General features: G+C 52.1%; 9 protein-coding genes across 9 annotated transcripts; 5 read left to right on the forward strand and 4 right to left on the reverse strand.

Annotated features, from left to right (window-relative positions):
- The first annotated feature begins 298 nt into the window (after positions 1-298).
- On the forward strand, positions 299-1,404 carry VDAG_01293 (O-methyltransferase). Its single transcript, XM_009650179.1, has 2 exons — positions 299-877; positions 946-1,404. The coding sequence occupies exons 1-2, from the start codon at positions 355-357 to the stop codon at positions 1,155-1,157; spliced, it is 735 nt and encodes a 244-aa protein (XP_009648474.1). The 5' UTR covers positions 299-354; the 3' UTR covers positions 1,158-1,404.
- Positions 1,405-1,733: 329 nt separating this feature from the next.
- On the forward strand, positions 1,734-2,684 carry VDAG_01294 (cysteine synthase; the record flags this gene model as incomplete). The annotated part of the gene is made up of 1 exon (XM_009650180.1): positions 1,734-2,684. The coding sequence occupies one exon, from the start codon at positions 1,734-1,736 to the stop codon at positions 2,682-2,684; it is 951 nt and encodes a 316-aa protein (XP_009648475.1).
- An 852-nt stretch (positions 2,685-3,536) lies between these two features.
- On the forward strand, positions 3,537-4,643 carry VDAG_01295 (monocarboxylate transporter; the record flags this gene model as incomplete). The annotated part of the gene is made up of 1 exon (XM_009650181.1): positions 3,537-4,643. One exon carries the CDS (start codon positions 3,537-3,539, stop codon positions 4,641-4,643), a length of 1,107 nt encoding a protein of 368 aa, XP_009648476.1.
- Positions 4,644-5,466: 823 nt separating this feature from the next.
- Positions 5,467-6,171, reverse strand: VDAG_01296 (uncharacterized protein; the record flags this gene model as incomplete). Its single annotated transcript, XM_009650182.1, has 1 exon — positions 5,467-6,171. One exon carries the CDS (start codon positions 6,169-6,171, stop codon positions 5,467-5,469), a length of 705 nt encoding a protein of 234 aa, XP_009648477.1.
- A 1,126-nt stretch (positions 6,172-7,297) lies between these two features.
- VDAG_01297 (uncharacterized protein) lies at positions 7,298-8,081 on the reverse strand (the record flags this gene model as incomplete). The annotated part of the gene is made up of 2 exons (XM_009650183.1): positions 7,298-7,514; positions 7,849-8,081. The coding sequence occupies 2 exons, from the start codon at positions 8,079-8,081 to the stop codon at positions 7,298-7,300; spliced, it is 450 nt and encodes a 149-aa protein (XP_009648478.1).
- A 2,889-nt stretch (positions 8,082-10,970) lies between these two features.
- VDAG_01298 (uncharacterized protein) lies at positions 10,971-11,695 on the forward strand (the record flags this gene model as incomplete). The annotated part of the gene is made up of 3 exons (XM_009650184.1): positions 10,971-11,015; positions 11,079-11,462; positions 11,537-11,695. 3 exons carry the CDS (start codon positions 10,971-10,973, stop codon positions 11,693-11,695), a joined length of 588 nt encoding a protein of 195 aa, XP_009648479.1.
- A 3,903-nt stretch (positions 11,696-15,598) lies between these two features.
- On the forward strand, positions 15,599-17,360 carry VDAG_01299 (hexose transporter protein; the record flags this gene model as incomplete). The annotated part of the gene is made up of 3 exons (XM_009650185.1): positions 15,599-15,768; positions 15,874-16,307; positions 16,375-17,360. The coding sequence occupies 3 exons, from the start codon at positions 15,599-15,601 to the stop codon at positions 17,358-17,360; spliced, it is 1,590 nt and encodes a 529-aa protein (XP_009648480.1).
- A 643-nt stretch (positions 17,361-18,003) lies between these two features.
- Positions 18,004-19,442, reverse strand: VDAG_01300 (uncharacterized protein; the record flags this gene model as incomplete). Its single annotated transcript, XM_009650186.1, has 2 exons — positions 19,175-19,442; positions 18,004-19,111 (listed from the first exon to the last, which is right to left on the reverse strand). The coding sequence occupies exons 1-2, from the start codon at positions 19,321-19,323 to the stop codon at positions 18,004-18,006; spliced, it is 1,257 nt and encodes a 418-aa protein (XP_009648481.1). The 5' UTR covers positions 19,324-19,442.
- A 252-nt stretch (positions 19,443-19,694) lies between these two features.
- On the reverse strand, positions 19,695-20,243 carry VDAG_01301 (uncharacterized protein; the record flags this gene model as incomplete). The annotated part of the gene is made up of 1 exon (XM_009650187.1): positions 19,695-20,243. The coding sequence occupies one exon, from the start codon at positions 20,241-20,243 to the stop codon at positions 19,695-19,697; it is 549 nt and encodes a 182-aa protein (XP_009648482.1).
- Positions 20,244-20,930: the final 687 nt, after the last annotated feature.

A 20,930-nucleotide genomic window follows, 5' to 3' on the forward strand; every position in this document is an offset into this window, starting at 1 on the left:
AGGGACGATAACTCATTGCTCACCCTGCTCCACCCTGAACTCAGGTTAAAGCGGCAACATCTCAGGTTCCACATTCAACGCAGCTTCGGGAGCGAAAGCCTGTTGGGGATGACTATAGAGGAGCCAAAACGGAATCGGCCTCGCAAATGCTTGCCGGCATCCATGCCGCCAGGCCAAGCACATTGGCCCAAGACAAGCTAGCAAGCTGCATCACGCAGCCACACTGAGGGGTGCTCCAAGTACAGCTTAAGTATAAGAACTGCGCATTCCCAATGCTTATTATGTCCGTGTTCATGATATACTTTGTCGTTTGCCTACATTTTTTTCACAGTCTCAAACGCTTCAGATCACAACATGCCATCTCTTTCCCCTATCGATGCTCCGGATCACGTCCTTGAACTCCTGTCGGAGCTTCATCAAAAATCCCTGGAACAGGAAGCGGCCATTTCAAGAACTGGGAAGAAAGTTTTCTCTTCCGAGGTCATCGGCGACCTGGAAGATGAACACGTTCATGTACAGGTTGCAAACGAGTTCGACAAGCTTATGCTCGATAAATTCATTGCATTAGACGAAGACAAATGCCAATTCACGTACCAACTCATCAATGCGATGGGAGCTACCAACGTTGTCGAAGCCGGAACCAGCTTTGGAGTCAGCACCATCTATCTGGCTCTTGCAGTTGGCAAAACAAAAGCCGCCACCGGAAAGCCTGGGACTGTCATCGCGACCGAAAAGGAGACGCAAAAGGCAGAGATTGCGCGCATGTACTGGGCACGCTGCGGCCCGACAGTCGAGCAAGAGATTGACTTGAGAGTGGGCAATCTGCTTGAAACCCTGAAGGAAGGGTTACCGCAGGTTGATCTTCTACTCCTTGACAGTGAGTCTGTCTTTGCTATGTTTCAAAAATGGCCTTTGGGCCCCGCTTACTTATGAATACCTACTTAGTCTGGTCGGCCCTCGCTCTCCCCACACTCAAGGTCGTCCTCCCCCGCCTGCGATACGGCGCAGTCGTCCTGACAGACAATACGATATCTGGCGCTGAAGGATATAAGGACCTACTGGCATATCTGCGAGAGCCGAGGAATGGGTTTCGCAATCTGACCCTACCCTATACCAACGGGTTTGAGATGAGCGTTTATCTGCCCGTGGCGGAATGACCACAGCGCACGACGACATGATGAAGGAGTCAGCCTTACGCGGCCATGGTCGCGTTTATCATTGCCCGAGGCAGCTTGATACATCACCGTACCTAGGTAGACAAGATCTGAACGTGAGTCATTGGAAAGAGTCGCCAGAGGAGAACCGATCGCATCCGCCTTCCTTGATTACGTAGAAAGCTAGAGTAAATTCAACCTAGCGGCTTGTCAAGCTGCACAGCGGGGCTGATCGCATCTGCCTTCCTCATCCCTTTTCGCTTCATCCCGAAGTGCATTGCTCGAGTCATGCGACACAGCTTCTCCGGCCTCTAGTGCTGCCACCCCCTCTGTGGACGGTGAAGAGCGCGACGCAAAGAAAACCTTCTCCAAAAGCTCAAACCATTCAGTTGACCAAAACGAGGAAAAATCAAGGAGACCCGCTCCTGGCGGAGAAGGAGATGATTTGCGATCGTTGTAACTTTGGCGCTGCAAGGCCCGCACGTTCGCCGTACGAATATAACAAGCCAACCCTCCCTCGTTGCCGATTACTCTTCCTTGGTTGGGTTCTGCAAGGCAAATCGAACATCATTTCCAACCATGGCTCCCATTCCTCCGCCCCCAGCTCTTACGATTCTGGATACCATTGGCAATACACCTGTTGTGCAGCTCAAGCATGTCGTTCCGGAAGGCAGCGCCGATGTCTACGTCAAACTCGAATACATGAACCCCACAGGCTCTTACAAAGACCGCATGGCCAGATCCATGATCGAAGAAGCCGAGCGCCGCGGAGAGCTTAGATCCAACATGACAGTTATCGAAGCTACAGGCGGCAGCACCGGGTCGTCTTTGGCCTTTATCTGCGCCGTCAAAGGGTATAAGTTCCTGGCCTTATCGTCCGACGCGTATGCAAAGGAGAAATTGCGAACGATGTCTGCATTCGGAGCGGCGGTCGACGTCACACACAGTCCCACAGGACAAGCAACGGCAAGCCTGATGATATTGATGAAGAATAGGGCCGCAGATCTCGGGTCGACCGACGAGTATCTCTATACCGATCAATTCAGCAATCGTGACGCCCTTATCGGCTACGCAGAGATCGGCCACGAACTAAACAGCCAATTTCCTGACGGCTTCGATGTCTTCTGTGGTGCGTTTGGAACAGCTGGCATGACTATGGGCGTGTCCAAAGCGATCAGATCTCGGAACCAGAATGTTCGAGTTATCCTACTTGAACCCAGCTCAGCGGCTTTGTTGGCTACAGGCATGAGCGGCTCGCATGGCGTCGACGGCATCGCACCCGGGTTTATCTCGACCCACATCGATCAAGAATTATATGACGAAGTCCGTACAGTGGATGAAGAGGCTGCTCGTCGCATGTGCCGCCAGCTGGCCAGGGAAGAAGGTCTATTGGTTGGAACATCATCGGGCCTTAATGTAGTTGCAGCAATTCAGCTCGCTAAAGAGTTGGGGCCGAACAAAAAGGTCGTTACAGTTGCTTGCGACACTGGATTGAAGTACTTGGCGGGGTCTCTGTTCTCAGACGAGTAAGGATTACGTCGGCAATCGTGTACAATTCCTCCGAAAAAACAAGTTTATTCCAACATTTTACTCCTGCATCCTCCCATTCGTTTTTCGACTCTTCGCAAAAGTCAGAATGTTACAGAGAGTGTGAATTCTAGTGGTTGAGCCTTGACGTATTGCCCCTCGTCATGTCCAAGTTTGTGAGTTTAGCTTCGCATGCCATCTCTGAGCTGGCGGCAAATTCTTCATCCACCACATTGCCGCTTTACTGAAAATATATATCATATTGTGCTTTATTCGTTGCTTAGGTTCTCAAGCGGGATTCCCGAGGCATCATTGGCGAATATTGGGCAGTCTGCGCCTCGGTGTTCATTCCCTTTGCATTTCAAATCCGCATAGCATTTCATTTCATCCAATGGATTACAGCGGCGATGCCAACAGGTGGGGCTTGATCGCAAAGTCCTGCCTCATCTGTGCGGCTAATACGGAGTATGACACAGCAATAGAGAACCTAGAGGGTGTCATGGGAGGCTGGGTATATCGCACTATGTAGGCAAACGATTCACCACCTTGTGTCCAAATATGTATTCATATTCTGGTGGCCCGAAAGCTTCAGAGTTTTCAGCCATACTCACCCATCGAGGCCGATCCCACACTGAACCATGACTGAACCAGCCCCAGCCCTGAGCGGCGATCCCACTGGAATCCAGTATCCAAAGTGGTGAGCAACGTGGAGAATCATCTCAGATTCATCTCATCAAGGTACTGATAAAAACATAAGGAAATACGTTACAGTTATTCTGGCCGCATTTATGATCAATTCCACGGCCTGCGGTAAAACTCTTTGGATTTGGTGTCTACCAGGAGCATTACGAAACCATGGTGCTTCAAGAGGGAAGCCCCTTCACTGGGGCCTCTTCGGCTACAATAGACCTCATAGGGACGCTTTCAGCGTCGCTCATGACAATAACTGCTCCATTTGTCATGGCTTGGGTCAAATATTTCAAGCCTCAATACGGCCTATGGGCTGGCGGCATCCTCTTTGGCGTCGCGAGCGTTCTGGCGAATTTCGGCAAGGTCCTGTGGCATTTTCAGCTGGCTCAGGGATTGCTACTGGGAATCGCGACAGGCCTATCACTTGTCCCGTCTATGACCATTGCACCCACATGGTTCGAAAAACGAAGGGGCTTAGCGATGGGTTTTATTTCTGCCGGCACTGGCATCGGCGGCTTGGTCTGGGCACCAACAATCTCGGCATGTATCGAAAACATCGGCTTCCGAAATACCCTGCGACTGACGGCATGTCTGGCTACCACGATTATATGTATTTCCGGGTCTTTTCTTGATTGGGAGCCGAGCATGGCGAATCACCTCGCCGCCAAAAATGAGGCCCTGTCCCCTGTTACAGCACTCTTCAAAATTCCCCTTCCCGACTGGCAGACTGTGAAGCAGCCGAAATTTATTCTGCAAGCTGCCAGTACTATCTTCCAGAGCACTGCTTATTACACACCGGTCTTCTTCACAGTCCTCTATGCCAAATCGCTAGGCTACGATGAGAGAGAGGGGGCAAACCTGACAGCGTTGAGTAATGCCTGCAATGCTGTCGGCAAGATTGCGGTGGGGTTCATCTCGGATCGAGTTAGAAGGCTCAACTCGTTCTTCTTAACGACATTGCTCACCGCCATTTTCAGCCTGGGTTTGTGGGTCCCCAGTACACTTATCGGAACCGTCAACGAACCAACAGCGAAAAACCTTTTCATCAGCTTTACCGTCCTATACGGATTGTTTGCTAGCGCATCCATCAGTCTGTTCCCGGTGGCGCTGATTGAGCTGTTTGGGGTCAAGGAGATTCCTCGCATGGGCGGGGTTTTCTACATGCTGCATGGGTTAGCCACGCTTGTGGGCACTCCTGTCGCTGGCGTACTAGTCCAGGGCCACGATGTGCTGAGAGACGCCAACAGTTACACGACTAATCAGTTCTGGTAGGAGTATTGATGGCACTGGCAGCTGTGTCTGTGGCTGGAGTTAGAGCCGAGGCAATGAGGGTGCCCGGACATGGCCTCTGGAAGTGGAAGTGGAAGTCGTAAACAGTTCTCAAGCAGGAATACTCTTCCATTAAATCACTCCATAGGAAGTCATTCTTTTGTATTATATTACCTATGACTATCTCTGATGACAAAATGTAGAGCACATGTGCATCTCAACTCCGTTTGGCCACTTGGATAGGTGGTCCACAACAAACATGAGCCAGTGTAAGTTCAGGTCGATTCCACGACACCATTTTCAGTTACAAGAGGTCAAAAAGGGTGGTATTGATCCAGATGCGTTAGGACTAGACGCAAGCTTCTCGATGTGTCGAGTATTCCTGCCAACATTTGCATGAAAATGGAGTGTCATGTAATTGCTGAAGAGTTAATAATTCGCCTCAGGAAACAACCTATCTCCATGTATGCCTCGTCCTGGTGAGACCTATGCTGCTTTGTGCTGCTGGTGGTATTGAGAACTGGTAGTGTGTTCGTCTATTCTAGAACCCTGCTCATATTGTGTGTCTCGCGGAACACAGGACCAGAAATCCATGGTTTCAGTGAAGTAATTGAATTTTTCGATAACGACTGAGTAAGACGGATACAGACAGAAAGCTAAGACCACAAGAAAGAGAGATTCTCTCAACCGATTCCCACTGCCTGGAACCCCAGGCCTCTCCCATGGCCGCTACCACCCAGCACTCGCGAAGACATGCGCACGGCACAGAGGCAACGGCATGTTGCATAATGAGAGAACATTCCATAATGACTGAATGACTCTTCGCTCAAGGTACAAGACCGTTGAGGTAATCAGCCATGGAGTTGAAGTCCTCGGGCGAAAGGTTTTCGTATCGAATGCAGCCTTGACCGCAATTGATACCAGCGCCAGCTTCAGGGTCCCCGGCCAGATTGTCGTTCATCATGACACAGATGGGGGGAAGGCCGTCCATCTGGATCCAGTTGTTCTCGCCTGAAATTACAACGTGGGCAGCGGTAACAGTGTCCCAGAAGCAGAGGTCCCACTCGTACTGGCTGATGCCTTCGGGCGCGGCACCAGGCTCAGCAACCTCATCCTGGCGGGCCAGGAGCTCACGAGATAGAAGCTCGGAGCGGTCGGTGTGCATACGGCGTGTTTTCTTACTGTTCTTGCTGATATTTCCGGAGATTGTGCCGGAGACAGTACCAGAGATGGTGCTGCTCAAAATGCCGAACTTGAGGAACTTCTTTCCCTCTTCCGAGAGGGTCATGGCCTGGCGAACAGCGGCCGCGCGATCCTTGATCCTAGTAGCCATCTGGCCAGTTCCGGGCGTCAACATGGTGCGGACGTTGCGGAATGCATTCTGGACCAGAGTGTTGACACTGCCCGACATGCGACCAGCCGTTGTGCCGGCACGGACACCCCTGACAGCGGCGCCGATGAAGCTTGCATCGGCTATCTCCACGCAGGCGAGAGTAAGGATGAGGGGATGAACAACAGCTGAAACACGCATCTTGGCGTTTATGGTGTAACGAAAACAAGCCTGGAGCTTTCGTGAAAAGAGATGAATATGGTTCGTGAGGTAAAAGAATTATGATCTTATGGTAAGGTTCAGGAATGAGGTCTTTCGGTTGTTACTGTTGTCTGTTTAATATGGCTTAATTCCCTTAAGAGGTCATCATCAGTTTTATGGTCATTCACATCGTCCAAGACATTTCCATTTTGTGTATCCTACCTATGCTTCATGCCGTCTTACCTGCTTCAGATGTCCACGGTCTGAGGTGGCAACTTGGCCTGACGTCAACACAAGCAACCAGACACCAGCAAGATCTATCCATAGACTCTGGTTGATCATTGAGTTGCTATCAATAGCGGATCATCCGCACAGCGCATGCCAAATCCTTCTCATAGATCCTCGAGTGAAGCCGGTCTTGTTGAATTGGCCAGTCTCCTGGACAGACCAGGATTCGTAGATAACGCCTCTCCAACTATAGAACCAAGCTGCAAGAATCAGAAGATCTTCAGAGGATTCTAAAGTGACGTTGAAGCCCGAAAATGACATTCCATCGCCACCTCAAGGCAGGCTCACATGCCGCAGACATGTACGGCCCTAACAGGGTAATCTTGATTGAGCCGTAAGTCTCATCATCCATCGTTACTTGGCAAATAATCTGTTCAAAAAATCTTTTGTAGTGTCTGGCCTCATTTTTTGAACTTCTGTTGCAACTTCACATGAGATACTGAGAGGCGATGATAATGGACTGCAGGGGTCGAATCCTATCAACGACAATACAGTCCGGATTCGTCTTCTAATGACGGCCATTTAAGCTAAAAAAAGATCGAAAAAGATGCTCGTGAGTTAGGACGAAGAAGAAGTAGGCGCTCATATCATATGGCCTGCACGTGGGTTGCTCTGTGGTCCAAGACCCCTGAAGATTCGATCCCATGCCCCCACAGATCTAGCTGCGTGCAGATCCCTGACTGCATCCATACCCCCGCCTGCTGAGATGTACCACCACAAGCTCGGCGGAACAATGAAGTATGACTTGATCTGTCATGCTTGAGCGTGGGCAAGACTGCACTGTACAAGTGGTTCTCTGAGCGCAGGGCACCATCGTGGAGCTATTCCTACAGGCCGTCTACTCCATAGCCCAGGTGTTGCCAAGCATTAGGATCATGCACCCTTCCTCAGCTTCGCCACCAGCTTCCATGACGCCAGACTTTTGCGTTGCTTTGTGGCGTTTGCTGCATCTTCTACAGCGAAGGTTGTTATGACGAACACTCTTGGCTTGTCTGAGATCTGTAAGAATCCAGTATTCTTGCAGGCATATGCCTCTCTGTAACGCGGGTCCACAACTAAGTAACAGACAAAGCTGGCGAAAGTTATACAGAAGTTTTGCAATGCGTCGGACAAATTTATCAGAGTTGGGTACGAGATAGAGGGCTGAAAGGATGAGTTTGAGCGCCGGATTTGAGCGCCGGATTGGATCTAATATACTACAGATCTCCAAAGAACAGAGCGATTTCCATCTTCAGTTGCTTCGTTCTCTGACTGTGCAGCTTCGGGAACTGCCACTTAGGAACCAGCCAAACGAACCACAGATACACCCAAAGAAACCCCGCTGTACGACCTAAAATACGAACGACACTGCGTTCGAAGAAGCGTTTTTTCTTCAGTGACTGCACAAACTGGCTCCCCCAGAATGCTCGTGAAACCGAGACCTCTGCCGCAGCAGCTGCGAAATTTGCCACGTAAAATGCGATGTCGCGAATCTCAGAACCCTCCGCGGTTCTCCAAGCCACGACCGCATGTGCGGCCCCAGAGAGAACGAATATCAAGAACGCGATTGCGGCTTTATCCGCCCTCGAGCCCGGCTTACACCGCAGAAGAACTCGAGATGTTGGCCTTGCGAGAGTGGCCATGTTGTGGGCGGTGACTCGGTGCCAGAACTTTCCCCAGAATTGCTTGACAGTGTAAGCTTCTGTGACGCTACCGAAAAGCGGAGGCCAGTGGTCCATGTCGTCTACCCGCAGAATAGAGACAAAAAGGATGGAGAGAAAGTCGTGGTAGCACTCAAGGCAGAGGTAATTCATCCAGATCCAGTTCAGAGGCATAAGCATGCGCAGAATGGCCTCGAACTGTGTGACTTCGTCAGAAGACCAAACCAAGCGCCTGAAAAGGCTTTCTCGTCTTGGTGAAACGTCATCCAGCCCAATATCTAGAAAATAGGGATCTGAGAGTCTCCGGATAACTGTACGGTGCAAACAAACAAGAAAGCTGATCCGTATCAAACGAACGACCATGAACCGAAACAAGGCCAGGGAGGGCTTATGCCCTGGGTATATTTTTGTCGTCGTGATGTTTCGAGGGTTATTCCAGATGCTTGTGGCATTTGACAGGGTTTCCCGCAAAGATCCTGTGGAGTTCGATCTCGGCAGAGCATCAAGTTTCGGGGCAGCAACTACGTCGTGTTTTTCGAATAGTAATATGCGCGGTAAGATAATGAGGTTGACAATGCAGGTGATTCCAAGTGAATATTCCAAGTACGGCGGAGACCAAGCGGTCGTCTTCGGGCTGATGGAGAGTAATGACCAAATGGTCAAGGCATATGGTGGGATGAAAGAGGCGAAAGGTGATACCTTTGGCAAGACCATGGCAACAATAGTGAGTTTGACGGCCAAAACGAGCAAAAGGTATGGCTTCCAAGCCTCGAAAGGTGCATTGGATAAGTAAGAAAGGATGAATGCTGCCATTTGGCCTTATGGTGCAGAAATGGTGTGGGCAAGACGGTTTGTACAGTGATGCTCGTTATTCTTGTGATTTTTTTTTGCAATGGCTCAGAATCAGGAATATGAATACGGAGGTCCCACTGTCCGTTTATCGAGTAATCGTAGACAGATGCTTTGCTACGACGAAGTCATTTGGATCGACTGATGGGAAGTGGCGAAGACGAGATCTACGGACTCTGCAAATGACGATCAATGCCTGAACTGATGTCGTTCGGGGACTGCCATGCTGTTGACAAGCGTTCCCAAAATAACTTTATTGACAGCGACACGACCTTGTTTGTTCATACAGTATCAGCACCACCATGGGACTTTTCGAGGATGAGCACCAACGCATCCCAAGAAAGAAAACATACGCTGTATTTCAGGAGCGCAGCTGCCACCCCGAGATGAGATGAGATACGTTTCCTGTCTGACAAACTCGGCCCTCACTAAAGCATCTCGCACTCGCTTTTCACAACGGAATTACAAGCATTTCACACCACCATTCACACATCATGCCTCACAACAAGCAGTGCTCTGCAAGCAACAGACCTTCCTCTGATACCAATGACCCTGAAAGGCAGCAATACGGCAAAGGGCTGCAATCTGGCTCCATGCTCACAACCAACAAACACACAGTCATCGGAATTTCGGTCGGCGTGGTAGTCGGGGTCGTGTTGGGTACCGCGATTGGACTTGGTATTCGCCATGCTTCTTAGTTACCTACGAACATGGGTTGGGATCATGGCCCTGAAGAAATGTATGCACAAGGGCCACTCTTTCAAACGTCTCAGAACATACGCCGAATACAAGACTGCCCCACTTCTTCGTCCCAACGTAGGTACCTTACCTTACCTTGTATAGATGAACACCAACATGTGATCTCAACGTAGTATGTGATCGATAAGCCTCTATTCTGCGATGCTACACCTCGTGTTGAGAAAGGTCAAATAGATGGGTGCGAATGTTTGCAGGTCCAGGTGGCCTTTGGGTGTAGCTGTGGTGTCTATGCACCATGTGGTAATGGTGATGCGAAAAGGATCTCTTTGTTCGCGCATCACAACACATTCGGCCGTCATAACGCTCCTAAGCGATGGTGTTGTTTACAAAGGAACACATGCATGCATGACGCCACTCTATTTATGATGATTGAAGTACTGGTACATTCCAGAAAACTCGCATATTCTTACAGTGTTGAGGTCGGAGTGTCGTGGCGAACCTCATGCAACACGTGGGAAACAAACACATTTCATTCGTCAGAAGTTACTTGCTTGCCATGTCAGCCCAGCATACATCAGGACCCCCACGTTGATGATTCCTTCAGGTTGACTGAGCTAAGTCTTATTGGTCGCATAGGCGCGACCCCTAAACTTGTCTTGACGGGCCCGAGTACATCTCACGGCGCTGCACCGGCCCGCAACAAGCACCAGATCCTCTGAATATTCCACATATATGCCAAGAAGAAGAAGGATCATGGTTAACCTCAACGTTGCTCCATGATTGTCACGAGTTTCCTTTTGAAGCAGTTAGCCTCGGTGGCGATCAAAATTCACAGAAATAGCTATCATGATGATCAAAACTCCTCATATGGTGACCCTTGAGATTCTAAACTAAGCACGAAGGATCTTTTGGGATGGAAGTCGCCTCAGCCTGAGAGACAGAACAGGCTTCGACTAGGTCAATTGACGTCATTAATGTCATTTCAGTATGGCGCTTGCTTCCACTTTTACGAGAGAGACCTTTCGATCTGTCGATGCGGCGCAATTCTTGCAGAATCATCGTTGTTGGTCTGAAGTCACGACTCGAGTAAGTGGCGCGTCGGTAGCTCTGTGGCCACTTGATGAGAGTGGCATCGAATAATGACAGCATCTCCCAAGTATAAAGAAGCATCAGGGTTCTCTTTAAATCGCTTCATGGAGCTCAACAAACTATCGCGCCAAGTAAGCTAGCATCAACAACCAAAGTTATCCAGCTCACACTGTATCTTTACTTCAACATATCAAATCTTCGAAACTTCAAGCAACCGGTCCCACCATCATCAAAATGAAATTCTCTGCCGTTGCTTTTGCTGCCTTGAGCGGCTCCGCTGTGAGTTTTGATCGACGCTCATTCAAGAAACTTTGGTGAATAGACGATGCTGATGCCATTGAGATCGCTGCTGCTCCCGACGGATACACCGTCACCGACCTCGACTGGGTTTTCAAGACTCCCAGTGGCGAATCTATTACACTCTATGGCACTCTTGAAGAGGTTACCGAGGAGTTCCAGTCTCTGTACCCCAGAATCAAGCTCAAGCGCCGCAACGCAAACAGCGACAAGCACGAACTGATCACGCGCCAGTGGGAGGGTGCTTCTTACGAATGCATCGACTCCAAGCATCCGGTTCACGGATGGGAGCCCGCTGACTACGGTAGGATCCAAGAAGGGTGGAACTACCTTTGGGATCTCGAGGGCCAGCCCGGTCACGGCCCTGGTCCTGCTGCTTGCGCACGCGTCAGCTGTTCTCACAACTCGGGCATCTACTGGTGTAACGATGTACGTGATATATTTCCAGATCTGTTGTAAACCAAATTTGGTCTGGTACTTTTGCTAAACTCATAGCTTTGTAGAATGACCACGCGGTTACTCTCAACTCATGGGGCGACTTGGCCCGTGGTGCGGCTGAGCTCTGCAACCTCTGCTCGTCTGCCGGCATTCGCAACAAGTGCGGTGGTCAGTTGTTCCACCTTGACGGGTACAATGTTTTCATCACCAACGATAGCTGCTAGATGGTGCAAGTTATCTCACCTCAAGAGTATATCGCTTTTTAGGGAGCTTGAGAGATAAACTGGGCCATTTGGGTTACGTGACAAAGACGAGGACTTTCTGCAACATGTATCTGATTGAGAGCAAGCCTGTAGGCATTACAGTCGTTCTTTTGTACGGTCAAATTACTTCAATGTTTCAACTAGGCGGTGCACTAGTTCGATAAAGGATAGCACAAGTTACATCCATCTCGCAATTTGAAGCAGCTATTGAGAGGGCTTCACTGCTTATGTGAACCCCAATTCAGTACTTTGGCCGTGCCTGCGAGCTCTGAATAGGTAGGGTAGGTGATATAAGACTTGTGATGTGATTGATGCTATCTCTCTGAGTTACCACTACCTACGTGAGTCAGATATACCCATCTGATTCACCGATCACGTAAGCCGTGATTCACGTGCTCCTGAGAGCTGTGAATCCCAGCTACGGTGATCCCCCGGTGATCACCATCCTGATCACCGCCCTAGGGAATCCCCTAATATTGGTTCAACAACCTGTAATTTTCAGAGAGTGATGATGAGTGCTTGTAATCTAGACTTTTTCCGCATGTGTTCCCCGCAGCCAATTGGTAGGTCTGGGATAAGAACACATCTGAATCCTGGCTCTCCGCCGCGTTATATACGCGCTGGCATTATTCGAAAGTAATGGACTTCTGAAATGGGTAGGACGCATGAATGGTCCCACTATGGAGGTTGTCCCGCGACTGCAGGTCGGGTGGAGTTATGGACAGAAGTAGATGCACGCAACAAGATGATGAGAAGTAATGCTACTATTCTCTCCTTTCCGACATATCAATCATTTGCCACCCTGCCAACGCTGATCACAACACAAGGAGAATGTTGAAAGGGCGCCTGAGGGGGCGCCTCTCTTAGTCTTGATTGTGACGGGTTGTCGCTAGCCACCTACGGGGCCATACCTTAGGTCTGACACCAGCGAAAGTTACGAAGCAGGAGTCAGTCGAATCGGAATTGATGCGTAGTGGATATAACGTCAGAAGGCTGAGGGTATTGAGGCGTGGTTGCCCACACCTTGTGTTGGGTCCAGATTACCACACATTCGACGTGGGCGAATCGATGTTGGCTCGGTATGACCTGGACTCGCCGGTGTCACCGTAACCACTTGGCTCCAAGAAATCCAGGCTGCTCGCCCGATTGGCAAGACCTTGGTCGATGGCAGGGTTCATCATGTATGCAGAGTGGCAAGTGGAATATAGGAGTCATCCTAGCATACTCATGCACAGCGCCTCAGGGTAGCTCGGGGACTGGTGCCTGGACAAAGTAATCGTATGGTACTATGCGAGGACGGTGTCTTGTGTTTTGACTTCCACGCATAGCACCGGAGGAAAAAGGGTGGAAGCTCACGTGTACATAAGATCAGATGAACGCGTTCGTCAGCAAGCTGCATCGCCGACGGTGCTCCGGTCCTACACCTCGCGACATTCATAATTGACCGGAATGCGCCCAGCAAGCAGGGGACATCGGCCCTCGGTCCCTGAACTCCATGTCGCTCGAGGACGGTGAAGCGCTGGGCAAAGTCTTGTTGGGTGGACAAGAATGCCTGGATATATGGAGTCGGTGTGGAGGTCAAGACCTTGGCGGCGGTCAGCGCCGTATGAGAGCTACGGGAGAGCTGGTCAGCGCCCTCTTGGTCTCCAGTTGCTATCTTGGCTGCGGGTCCTCGATCTTTTATGGTCCGCGACATGCACGCCTGCCACGCGACAAGGCGGCTCATGGATGGTTGGCTTCCATGCCAATGCGGCGGTGGTGTTTTGTTTGGCATGTTCGTGTCCAAAAGAAGCAGTTTCAGACCTGTTCTTAATATCTTGCTGAGCGGCGTACATGGTAAGTCAAGCAAGCGAGGGAAAGGCGTGAGTATTGACCCAGCTTAAGAACCGGAGCCGAGATGGTCTTGGCGTTAATATAACATTTATTTACCCGCATTTAGCCGAATGTGACACCCTTGCACAGATCCATCAGGACAGCCAGTTGAAGCTGTGCTGGTCGTGCTACACCTGAGAGGTGGCGGATCCAAACGTCTGGTTCGGGGCACAGCAGCAAATCATGGCTCGCGCCTCCTACTTCGGCCCTTCCAATATGAAATTCTCCCCAAGATCAAAGGAGTACCGCCCGATCAGAGGCGTGCCGCGGCATCAGAAGGTAGATCAGGCTAAAGGCGGCTGGCACAGAGCCGTAGACTACCGGCCTTAGCCCTGCATCCATCCAGGGGAATTTCGACGCGTCGAGATGTCCATGATCGCTTCATGGCCTTTGTGGCGGGTATGTGAAGCGTCTGCCCAGGCGCCAGGCGCCGTCATGTGGCCCAAGGCCATGGCGGCAAAGTCGCGAGCCTTCGCTGCAGGACGATGTTGCGGCCAGGTAACCTAAGAGGAAGAGACGGACCGCGCTCGTGGGTTGGTGCTCTTTCGAGCGTCGGCGGACCTGATTCCTTGGTTCCGAGAATGACCAAGATTTCCAGTGAAATGGGTTGGACGACTCAGACACCAACGAATGCTTTACAATTCTGCAAGGTGCGCCGCCATAGGGCTGGGCATGCACATTGCAGAGCACTCACATGGCAAGGAACCAGGCATGACAAGCAAGCATCAAGGCAGCTATGTACCTATCCTTGCTACCGTACTAACCTCAGACCTCAGCAGCTCAGTGCCTACCCTCCCCTGGCCTGGGGCAGAATGTATCCAAGTGTGGCTTCACTTGAAGAGAGTCAGGAGCCCAAGCGACCGAGGACTATGGCGGTGGGCAGGTTTGGTCCTCAGTGAATCGTCTTTGCCTCAGCCATCGAACGAACCAATCCACTGCACGCCCTTTCCCATAACTAGGTAGGTAGGTACCTAGATACCTACAATATCAGGCCTGCTAGCTTGGCTTGAACATAGATGTTATTCTGCATGGTCCCCACGACTGCCTCGTCAAGATGGGGTTTGAATCAAGCCTTTCAGGCCTTCCGGACAATTCTGTTGACTGCCTGTCGAGGCAGTCACAAATGCAGTGCAACCGCCGCAGCTGCTTCAGGTACCTACCTAGGTACCTACCTAAGGTACCTTACCTCAGAAGACTGCCTGCCTCAGAAGACATGCCTGTTCGCTTATTCGGGCACAGCTTGGCAGGCGCCATGCGGCACGGGCTCACAGGCGGCCCCCCGAGCACCTGCCCCCCTTCTTGGCAGAGCCTCATGACTTCCTCAACTTCCAACGCTACTCCAACGTCCAAGACTTGCAAGGCCACCGAGACTTCCAAGACTTCCAAGACTTCCAAGACTTCCAAGACCCCAAACGATGGCCAAGGTGGAACAAAGCCCCCCCTTTCCGGCAGCAAAATACCGTCTCGATTGGTATTCCGGCAGAATGCAACTCTCACTCCGTAGACGACATCTGGGTGGTCTGTCACTCATTCCTCACTCCACTTCTCGGCCCAGCTACCTCAACCCTGACCTGGCTTTCGACAGATGTTTGCCCATGCCCTCCCCCGCAACCCCTGCTCGTCCTCGGCAACCCCATGAGCATCTGTCCACCGGGCGAGGGACATTTGGGGGTGGCGGGGCCCCTCGTCTGATGGATAGATGGGGTGCGTCTTCCACTTTGAGGGACCGACTTCTCTCTCCGTGATCTGGGCCTGAAGGGCGGTCCGCCTGCCCGCCATTGCCCAGGCCCAGGCCGCTGCGTACCACGCCCTTCACGCACGTCTTCTATATATCTGGGGCTGCCTTCCTCTCCCTTTCCACTTCATTCTTCAATTCAAAACGAAGGAAGTCCGCCAGGCCCTCGACAAGTCAGATCCCTTTTTTGCGCAGCAGCAGAAGACGATCATCTTGCCTCGCCTTCTCCACCTTTATCCCATCAGCCCCAGTTCGCCATGGGCATCAAGGAGATCATCGGTCTCGGGACCGACGAGAAGACGCAGAAGATTCGTGATGAGGCGCCCAAGTTTGAGCACGTAGTCTGGTACAGGGAGCCCGGCCTCAGGATCCTGACCTTCTACTCGGTCGTGCTCTGTGTCTCTTCCATGGGAACTGGCTGGGACGGGTAGGTTTCCCGAGTCATCTTTGTTGATTGTCAGTCTGACCTAGTCCCCAGCATGTACATGGGTACCGTCCAGAATTTCGACAGCTGGAATGAGTTCTTCGATAGGCCTACCGGCGACAGGCTTGGGCTTCTCGTCGCTCTCTACCAGATTGGCTCTGTTGCCTCCATTCCTATCGTTCCTATCATTGCCGACCGCTGGGGCCGCCGCCCCTCCATTGCCATTGGTTTCATCATCATGGCCATCGGCGCCGCTCTTCAGGCTGCCGCCCCCGACTATGCAACCTACTCTGGCGGCCGTGTCCTCCTTGGATTCGGCAATTCGTTCGCTCAGATCTGCTCCCCTATGCTTCTGGCTGAGATCTGCCACCCTCAGCACCGCGCTCGTTTCACTACTGTGTACAACTGTCTCTGGAACCTTGGGTCTTTCCTCGTCTCGTGGACCTGTTTCGGTACCCATTACTGGGGCAACGACTGGTCGTGGCGTTTCCCTGCCATTCTGCAGGGTGCTCCTGGTCTCCTGCAACTGATTGTTCTGTGGTGTAAGTCAAACACTGACACTTGGTTCCGTCTTGGTCTGCCTGGCTTTGTACTAACGTAGCTGGTTAGGGATCCCTGAGTCTCCTCGTTTCCTGATCGCCAAAGATCGTCAAGATGAGGCCCTAGCTATTCTCGCCAAGTACCACGCCAGTGGCAATGTCGACCACCCAACAGTCCAGTTCGAGTTCCGCGAGATCCGCGACACTATCAAGATGGAACAGGAGGCTGACAATAGCACCAAGTACGTTGACTTCTTCAAGACGAAGGGAAACCGTTACCGTCTTGCCGTACTGTTCTCTCTTGGTATCTTCTCCCAATGGTCCGGCAACGGCGTTGTCTCCAACTACTCTGCACGTCTCTACACCAATGCTGGTATCTCGAGCGAGACTGAGCGCCTGGCTATTACTGCTGGCAAGACTGTTCTCGACATGTTCGTCTCTATCAGTTGCGCCCTTCTCGTCGAACGTCTCAACCGACGCTTCTCTTTCCTCTTCTCCACGGGCGGCATGTTCCTCACACTCGTCTTCTGGACCCTCACCTGCGGCCTCTCCGAACAGCACAGGGCCGCTGGCGCTAACAACGCTATGATATTCCTGGTCTGGCTCCATGGTGTCTTCTACTCTACCTGCTGGTCCGGTCTCTTGATCGGCTATGCAGTTGAGATTCTTCCCTACTCGCTTCGTGCCAAGGGTCTCATGTTCCTCAATATCTCGATTCAAATCGCTCTGCTTCTAAACGCGTATCTCAACCCCGTGGCATTTGAGGCCTGGGAGACCGACGAGGCCAACAAAGACACTGGATACGGCGGTAACACATGGAGGCTTTACCTGATCTACACCGTCTGGGTTCTTGGCGAAGTCATCTTCATCTACTTCATGTACGTAGAGACTCGTGGCCCTACCCTGGAGGAGCTTGCACAGGTTATCGATGGAGACCGTGCCGCCGTCGCCCACTTAAACCTCGACCGCGTTGAGAAGGAACTTCAGCAGGAGGAGGCCGAGAGAGTTCCCTCTTCCGAACAGGAGGTCCACCAAGTCGTTGGCACCAAGGTTTAAGCGCGCATAGCTCTGCCCTGTGTCTGTTTTTCCGCTGCACCTGACATGTGCGGCATGCTTATGCTCATGTTGGCAGTTCGTGGAGCACATGGGCAGGATTGTGGTCGTTTCTTTCAAGTGGTGGGTGGTATGTGCTGCAGCTATGTCGTTCAGAGAAGTTCCTTATGACCAGCTCTGAATCTTGGGACCATGGATCCAGGTTTAAGTCATTCTTTTAATGTAATTGGATTTGGGTGAAGAAATCAATTGACTGCTTCTGTGCTTGTCGATATTCAATTCACAGCTGTATGCCTTGCGAGACATGCGATCATGAGGCCGGCGTATTTGCATCTTGAGATGACATGACCCGCGTCACAGATTGAGTTGCTTACGCGAAGCGTCACTGATCTTCATGCGTGTTGTGAGAAGCAGCCTTCGCACTGGAACTAGGTGTCTCCTCGTTCTCGAAACCTTGTAGTCTTTCGTCGCCCACGATAATCTATCGTGGCGTATTACCTCTTGTATCCCAAGTCTAGAGGTATCTGTTCAAATGCTTGCTTCTCAATTGACACCAAGCCCCAAAAGGCTGAGACTCTCGAAAACCTTGTGCGGTAGCTGTTGCAAGGATGATGTTGTTATGAACTTCGCCCTGTTCACTGGGTCTTCACTGTATCTGAAGGAGCCAGGTGTCTTCCTCGCTCCCACTGCCGCTGCCATTGATGCCTCCCCAGAAGACCAAGTTTGCGTCCCCGGCGGCAGCGGCGCCAAACAACGCTCGGGGTCCAGGATGTGCCTTGCCACCCCCGCTGTGCTTCTCCTCTGGCACGATTTCAACCTCAGCCCAGCTGAACTCTCCCGATTCCGCCCGCGGCAGCTTCTCGCGGATGGCGTCCTTCAGAATCGCGGCACTGAGTCCCCGACTAGGCACCTGCAGCGACCAGATGTCTGAGTAAAAGTCTCTCTCGCCAGCCAATGCGCCGTCGGAGTGGCCAAACATGTAGATAAGGTAGTTCCGGCCCACTCCGGTCGTGATCGGCACGAGAGCGCCGCCTTCGCGTGGTTCGGGGGCAGGGGCCAGCGGACTGACTGCGTAGTCCACCGTCTGCCATTCCAGCGCATCTGCCCTCTCCCGATCCGCCGCGCTGCCTCTGATATCGAGAAAGTTGATCGCGCCAGGCGTATTCACGCCCCTCGAAACTGTGTACAAGACGTGGTCCACGAACGCGGCTGCCATCGGGGCCGCCGGAGCCGACGGCAGTTTCGTCCACGCCCGCGTGTCGAAGGTGAAGACCCACGTCTCAACGTCAGCCGGACTCTCTGGTCCAGTGCGGCCTCCGTGCAGGACGAGGACGTCTTCCTTCCCGGCGAGAAAGATGTCGTGGCCGTATCGAGGAGACAGCCTCTTGCCGATCTGGCTCGGTGCCTGGATGCGAGACCAGCTCAATGCGCGCGAGTCCCAGAGCCAGATGCAGTCCTCGTCGATGACGGCGCCCGTCGCGTCCCGACCGCCGTGGATGACGAGGTACTGGCCGCGGGCGCAGGCGGCGTGTTCCGTTCGCCGAGCCGGCACAAGCATCTCGCCCGTGTCGATGTCCTTCATCGCCAGCGCGGGGTAGCACGCATATTCGCTGGCCGCGGCAGCGCCTGTGGTCGGGATCGCAATGGCATGAATGTCGACGGAGCAGAGCTGGCTGTCTTGCTTCTGGCCTCCAAACATGTGGGCTTTGCCTTCGATGACGGTGACGGTGTGGTTGTATCGAGAAAGCGACAGTCTGCACGTGGGAGTCAGCATATAAGGCTTTTTGGTATGATGCTCGGGGAGGACGATGACATACTGGCTATCGTTGGCAGGAAAGGCTGCGATCTGCGACAATGTCCCTTTCAAAGGCTGCGTTGGTTTGGCGAGGGCAGCAACGGCAGTCGCCTCGACAGCGGTTGAGATGACCTGCTCGATGGCAACAGTTCCAGCGAGTGCCTCGGCCATTGCTGTTGAATCTGGGGTGGATCGAGAGGGAACGAGGATATGGTAACTTGACGCGTGGTGGTGAGAACAACCTGAGAAATCCCTTGCGTGAAGCTTGTTTGTTACCAGGCTGAGGCGTTCCTGTCGACGTACAATGTGGCCTCTGGTTGTTCTTTCCGTTGCAGGTGACTTGAGGGACCCTCGAAGATGACGTCTCCCGGTGTCATCGCGAATGACGTCACACAGCCGGTGTTACAATGGGGAAGGGATTTGGGGGTTTCCTAGTGAATAGCACAGATGTTGTTCATGTTATGGTCGGGCGCAAATAAATTGGAGGAGTCTAGGCAGCTTTACATGCCTTCGACATATTTGTCAAATGTAAACGCGCCATACTAGCCAACGGCCACTACCCGTGACTCTTCCAATGAGCCACCTCCGAGGCTGTAGAAGTCCGCTTCAAAGCTTGGTTCCGATGCGGGTACCGCCCGAAGCGCTCCAGGAACATTTCTGTGTTCGGATACGATCCTGGAAAGCGTTCCAATCCAGGGCTCAAGAGCGGGCCGCCGACGTTCGAGCACTTCTTTGATCGAGGGGACTACCTGCATGTCTTCTTCGAGTTCTGTCTTCAGCTTGAGGACGCAGAGAATGTCGCTGAACATGCGCTTGTGCTCTGAAAACAACATGTCTTGCATCTGCATGCTCTCCGAATGCTCGAGGGGCATGTAGAACCACAACCTGTATGCCTGGCGGTACCGAATCTCCGGGTCTTCAGGGATCCTTCTCTTGATCGCTTCGAGTGCCACCTGCAGACACCTTTCGTCGAAGAAAGCATACGCCTTGCCGGCCTCGTCATCCTGGAAGCAGTTTCGCGTGATCTGGTCGAGAAGGATCATCCAGCTCATCCAATCAAGCGGAGACGTGAGTTCAGCTGCCGCGATCATGTCTGCCGTCAAAGGTCAAGCCTTCGAGGGCCGCTAATGTGGAGCCAAACTCTGCCCTACATGGTGGCGCCTTTAGTCTGGTTGAGGCTGCGTGGAAGTTGCGGTGATGAATCCTCGCCTGCAGACGCCATCGAACACTTCATTCCGAGTGAACCAGTGTGTCGCATCTTCAAGCGATGGGACAAAGATGTGATCGGCATCGGAGAAGTGGGCGAAACAGACTCGACGGATGTTGGTGAAGAGAGTAGGTGTTAGTAAAGCCTTGAGTTAGGCCTGGGAGACTCGGGAGCGGCTATTATTTTGGAAATGTGAGAAAGCGAGAGATGCACAGTACGCCACATCCCCCCCTCGAGGACTCATATTTGTACCAATTTGCGTGGAGCGCCGGCGGATTGTAACGTTGGAAGCTCCAATGTTGCCATTGATGCGCGCTCCATAGATTGTATTTCAATGTGGCCAGAATCGTGCTTAAATTTCTAAGCGGAGCTGAACCAGAGTCCACCAAAGACACATGTGGTTTTGCGTGCGGTGGGACCAAGTCGACGTGGTGATGTTGAAATGCCAAGGCACTCGCTTTTAGAGACCATATCTGGATTCTGGACATGTACATGGTAAGGCGGTCATAGCTCCCGCGGGAATTCCGAGACGCCTTCTCGCTGTACCTCATACGGACAAAAGAATTAATGA

This window comes from Verticillium dahliae, genomic scaffold, assembly GCF_000150675.1.
Source record: "Verticillium dahliae VdLs.17 supercont1.2 genomic scaffold, whole genome shotgun sequence".
NCBI classification, from domain to species: domain Eukaryota; kingdom Fungi; phylum Ascomycota; class Sordariomycetes; order Glomerellales; family Plectosphaerellaceae; genus Verticillium; species Verticillium dahliae.

Bases quoted from the DNA above. Each gene is read 5' to 3' on its own strand.
- VDAG_01293 (XM_009650179.1), top strand. From the start codon at position 355: ATGCCATCTCTTTCCCCTATCGATGCTCCGGATCACGTCCTTGAACTC. The intron at 878-945 runs GTGAGTCTGTCT...ATACCTACTTAG, and splicing joins TGATCTTCTACTCCTTGACA to TCTGGTCGGCCCTCGCTCTC.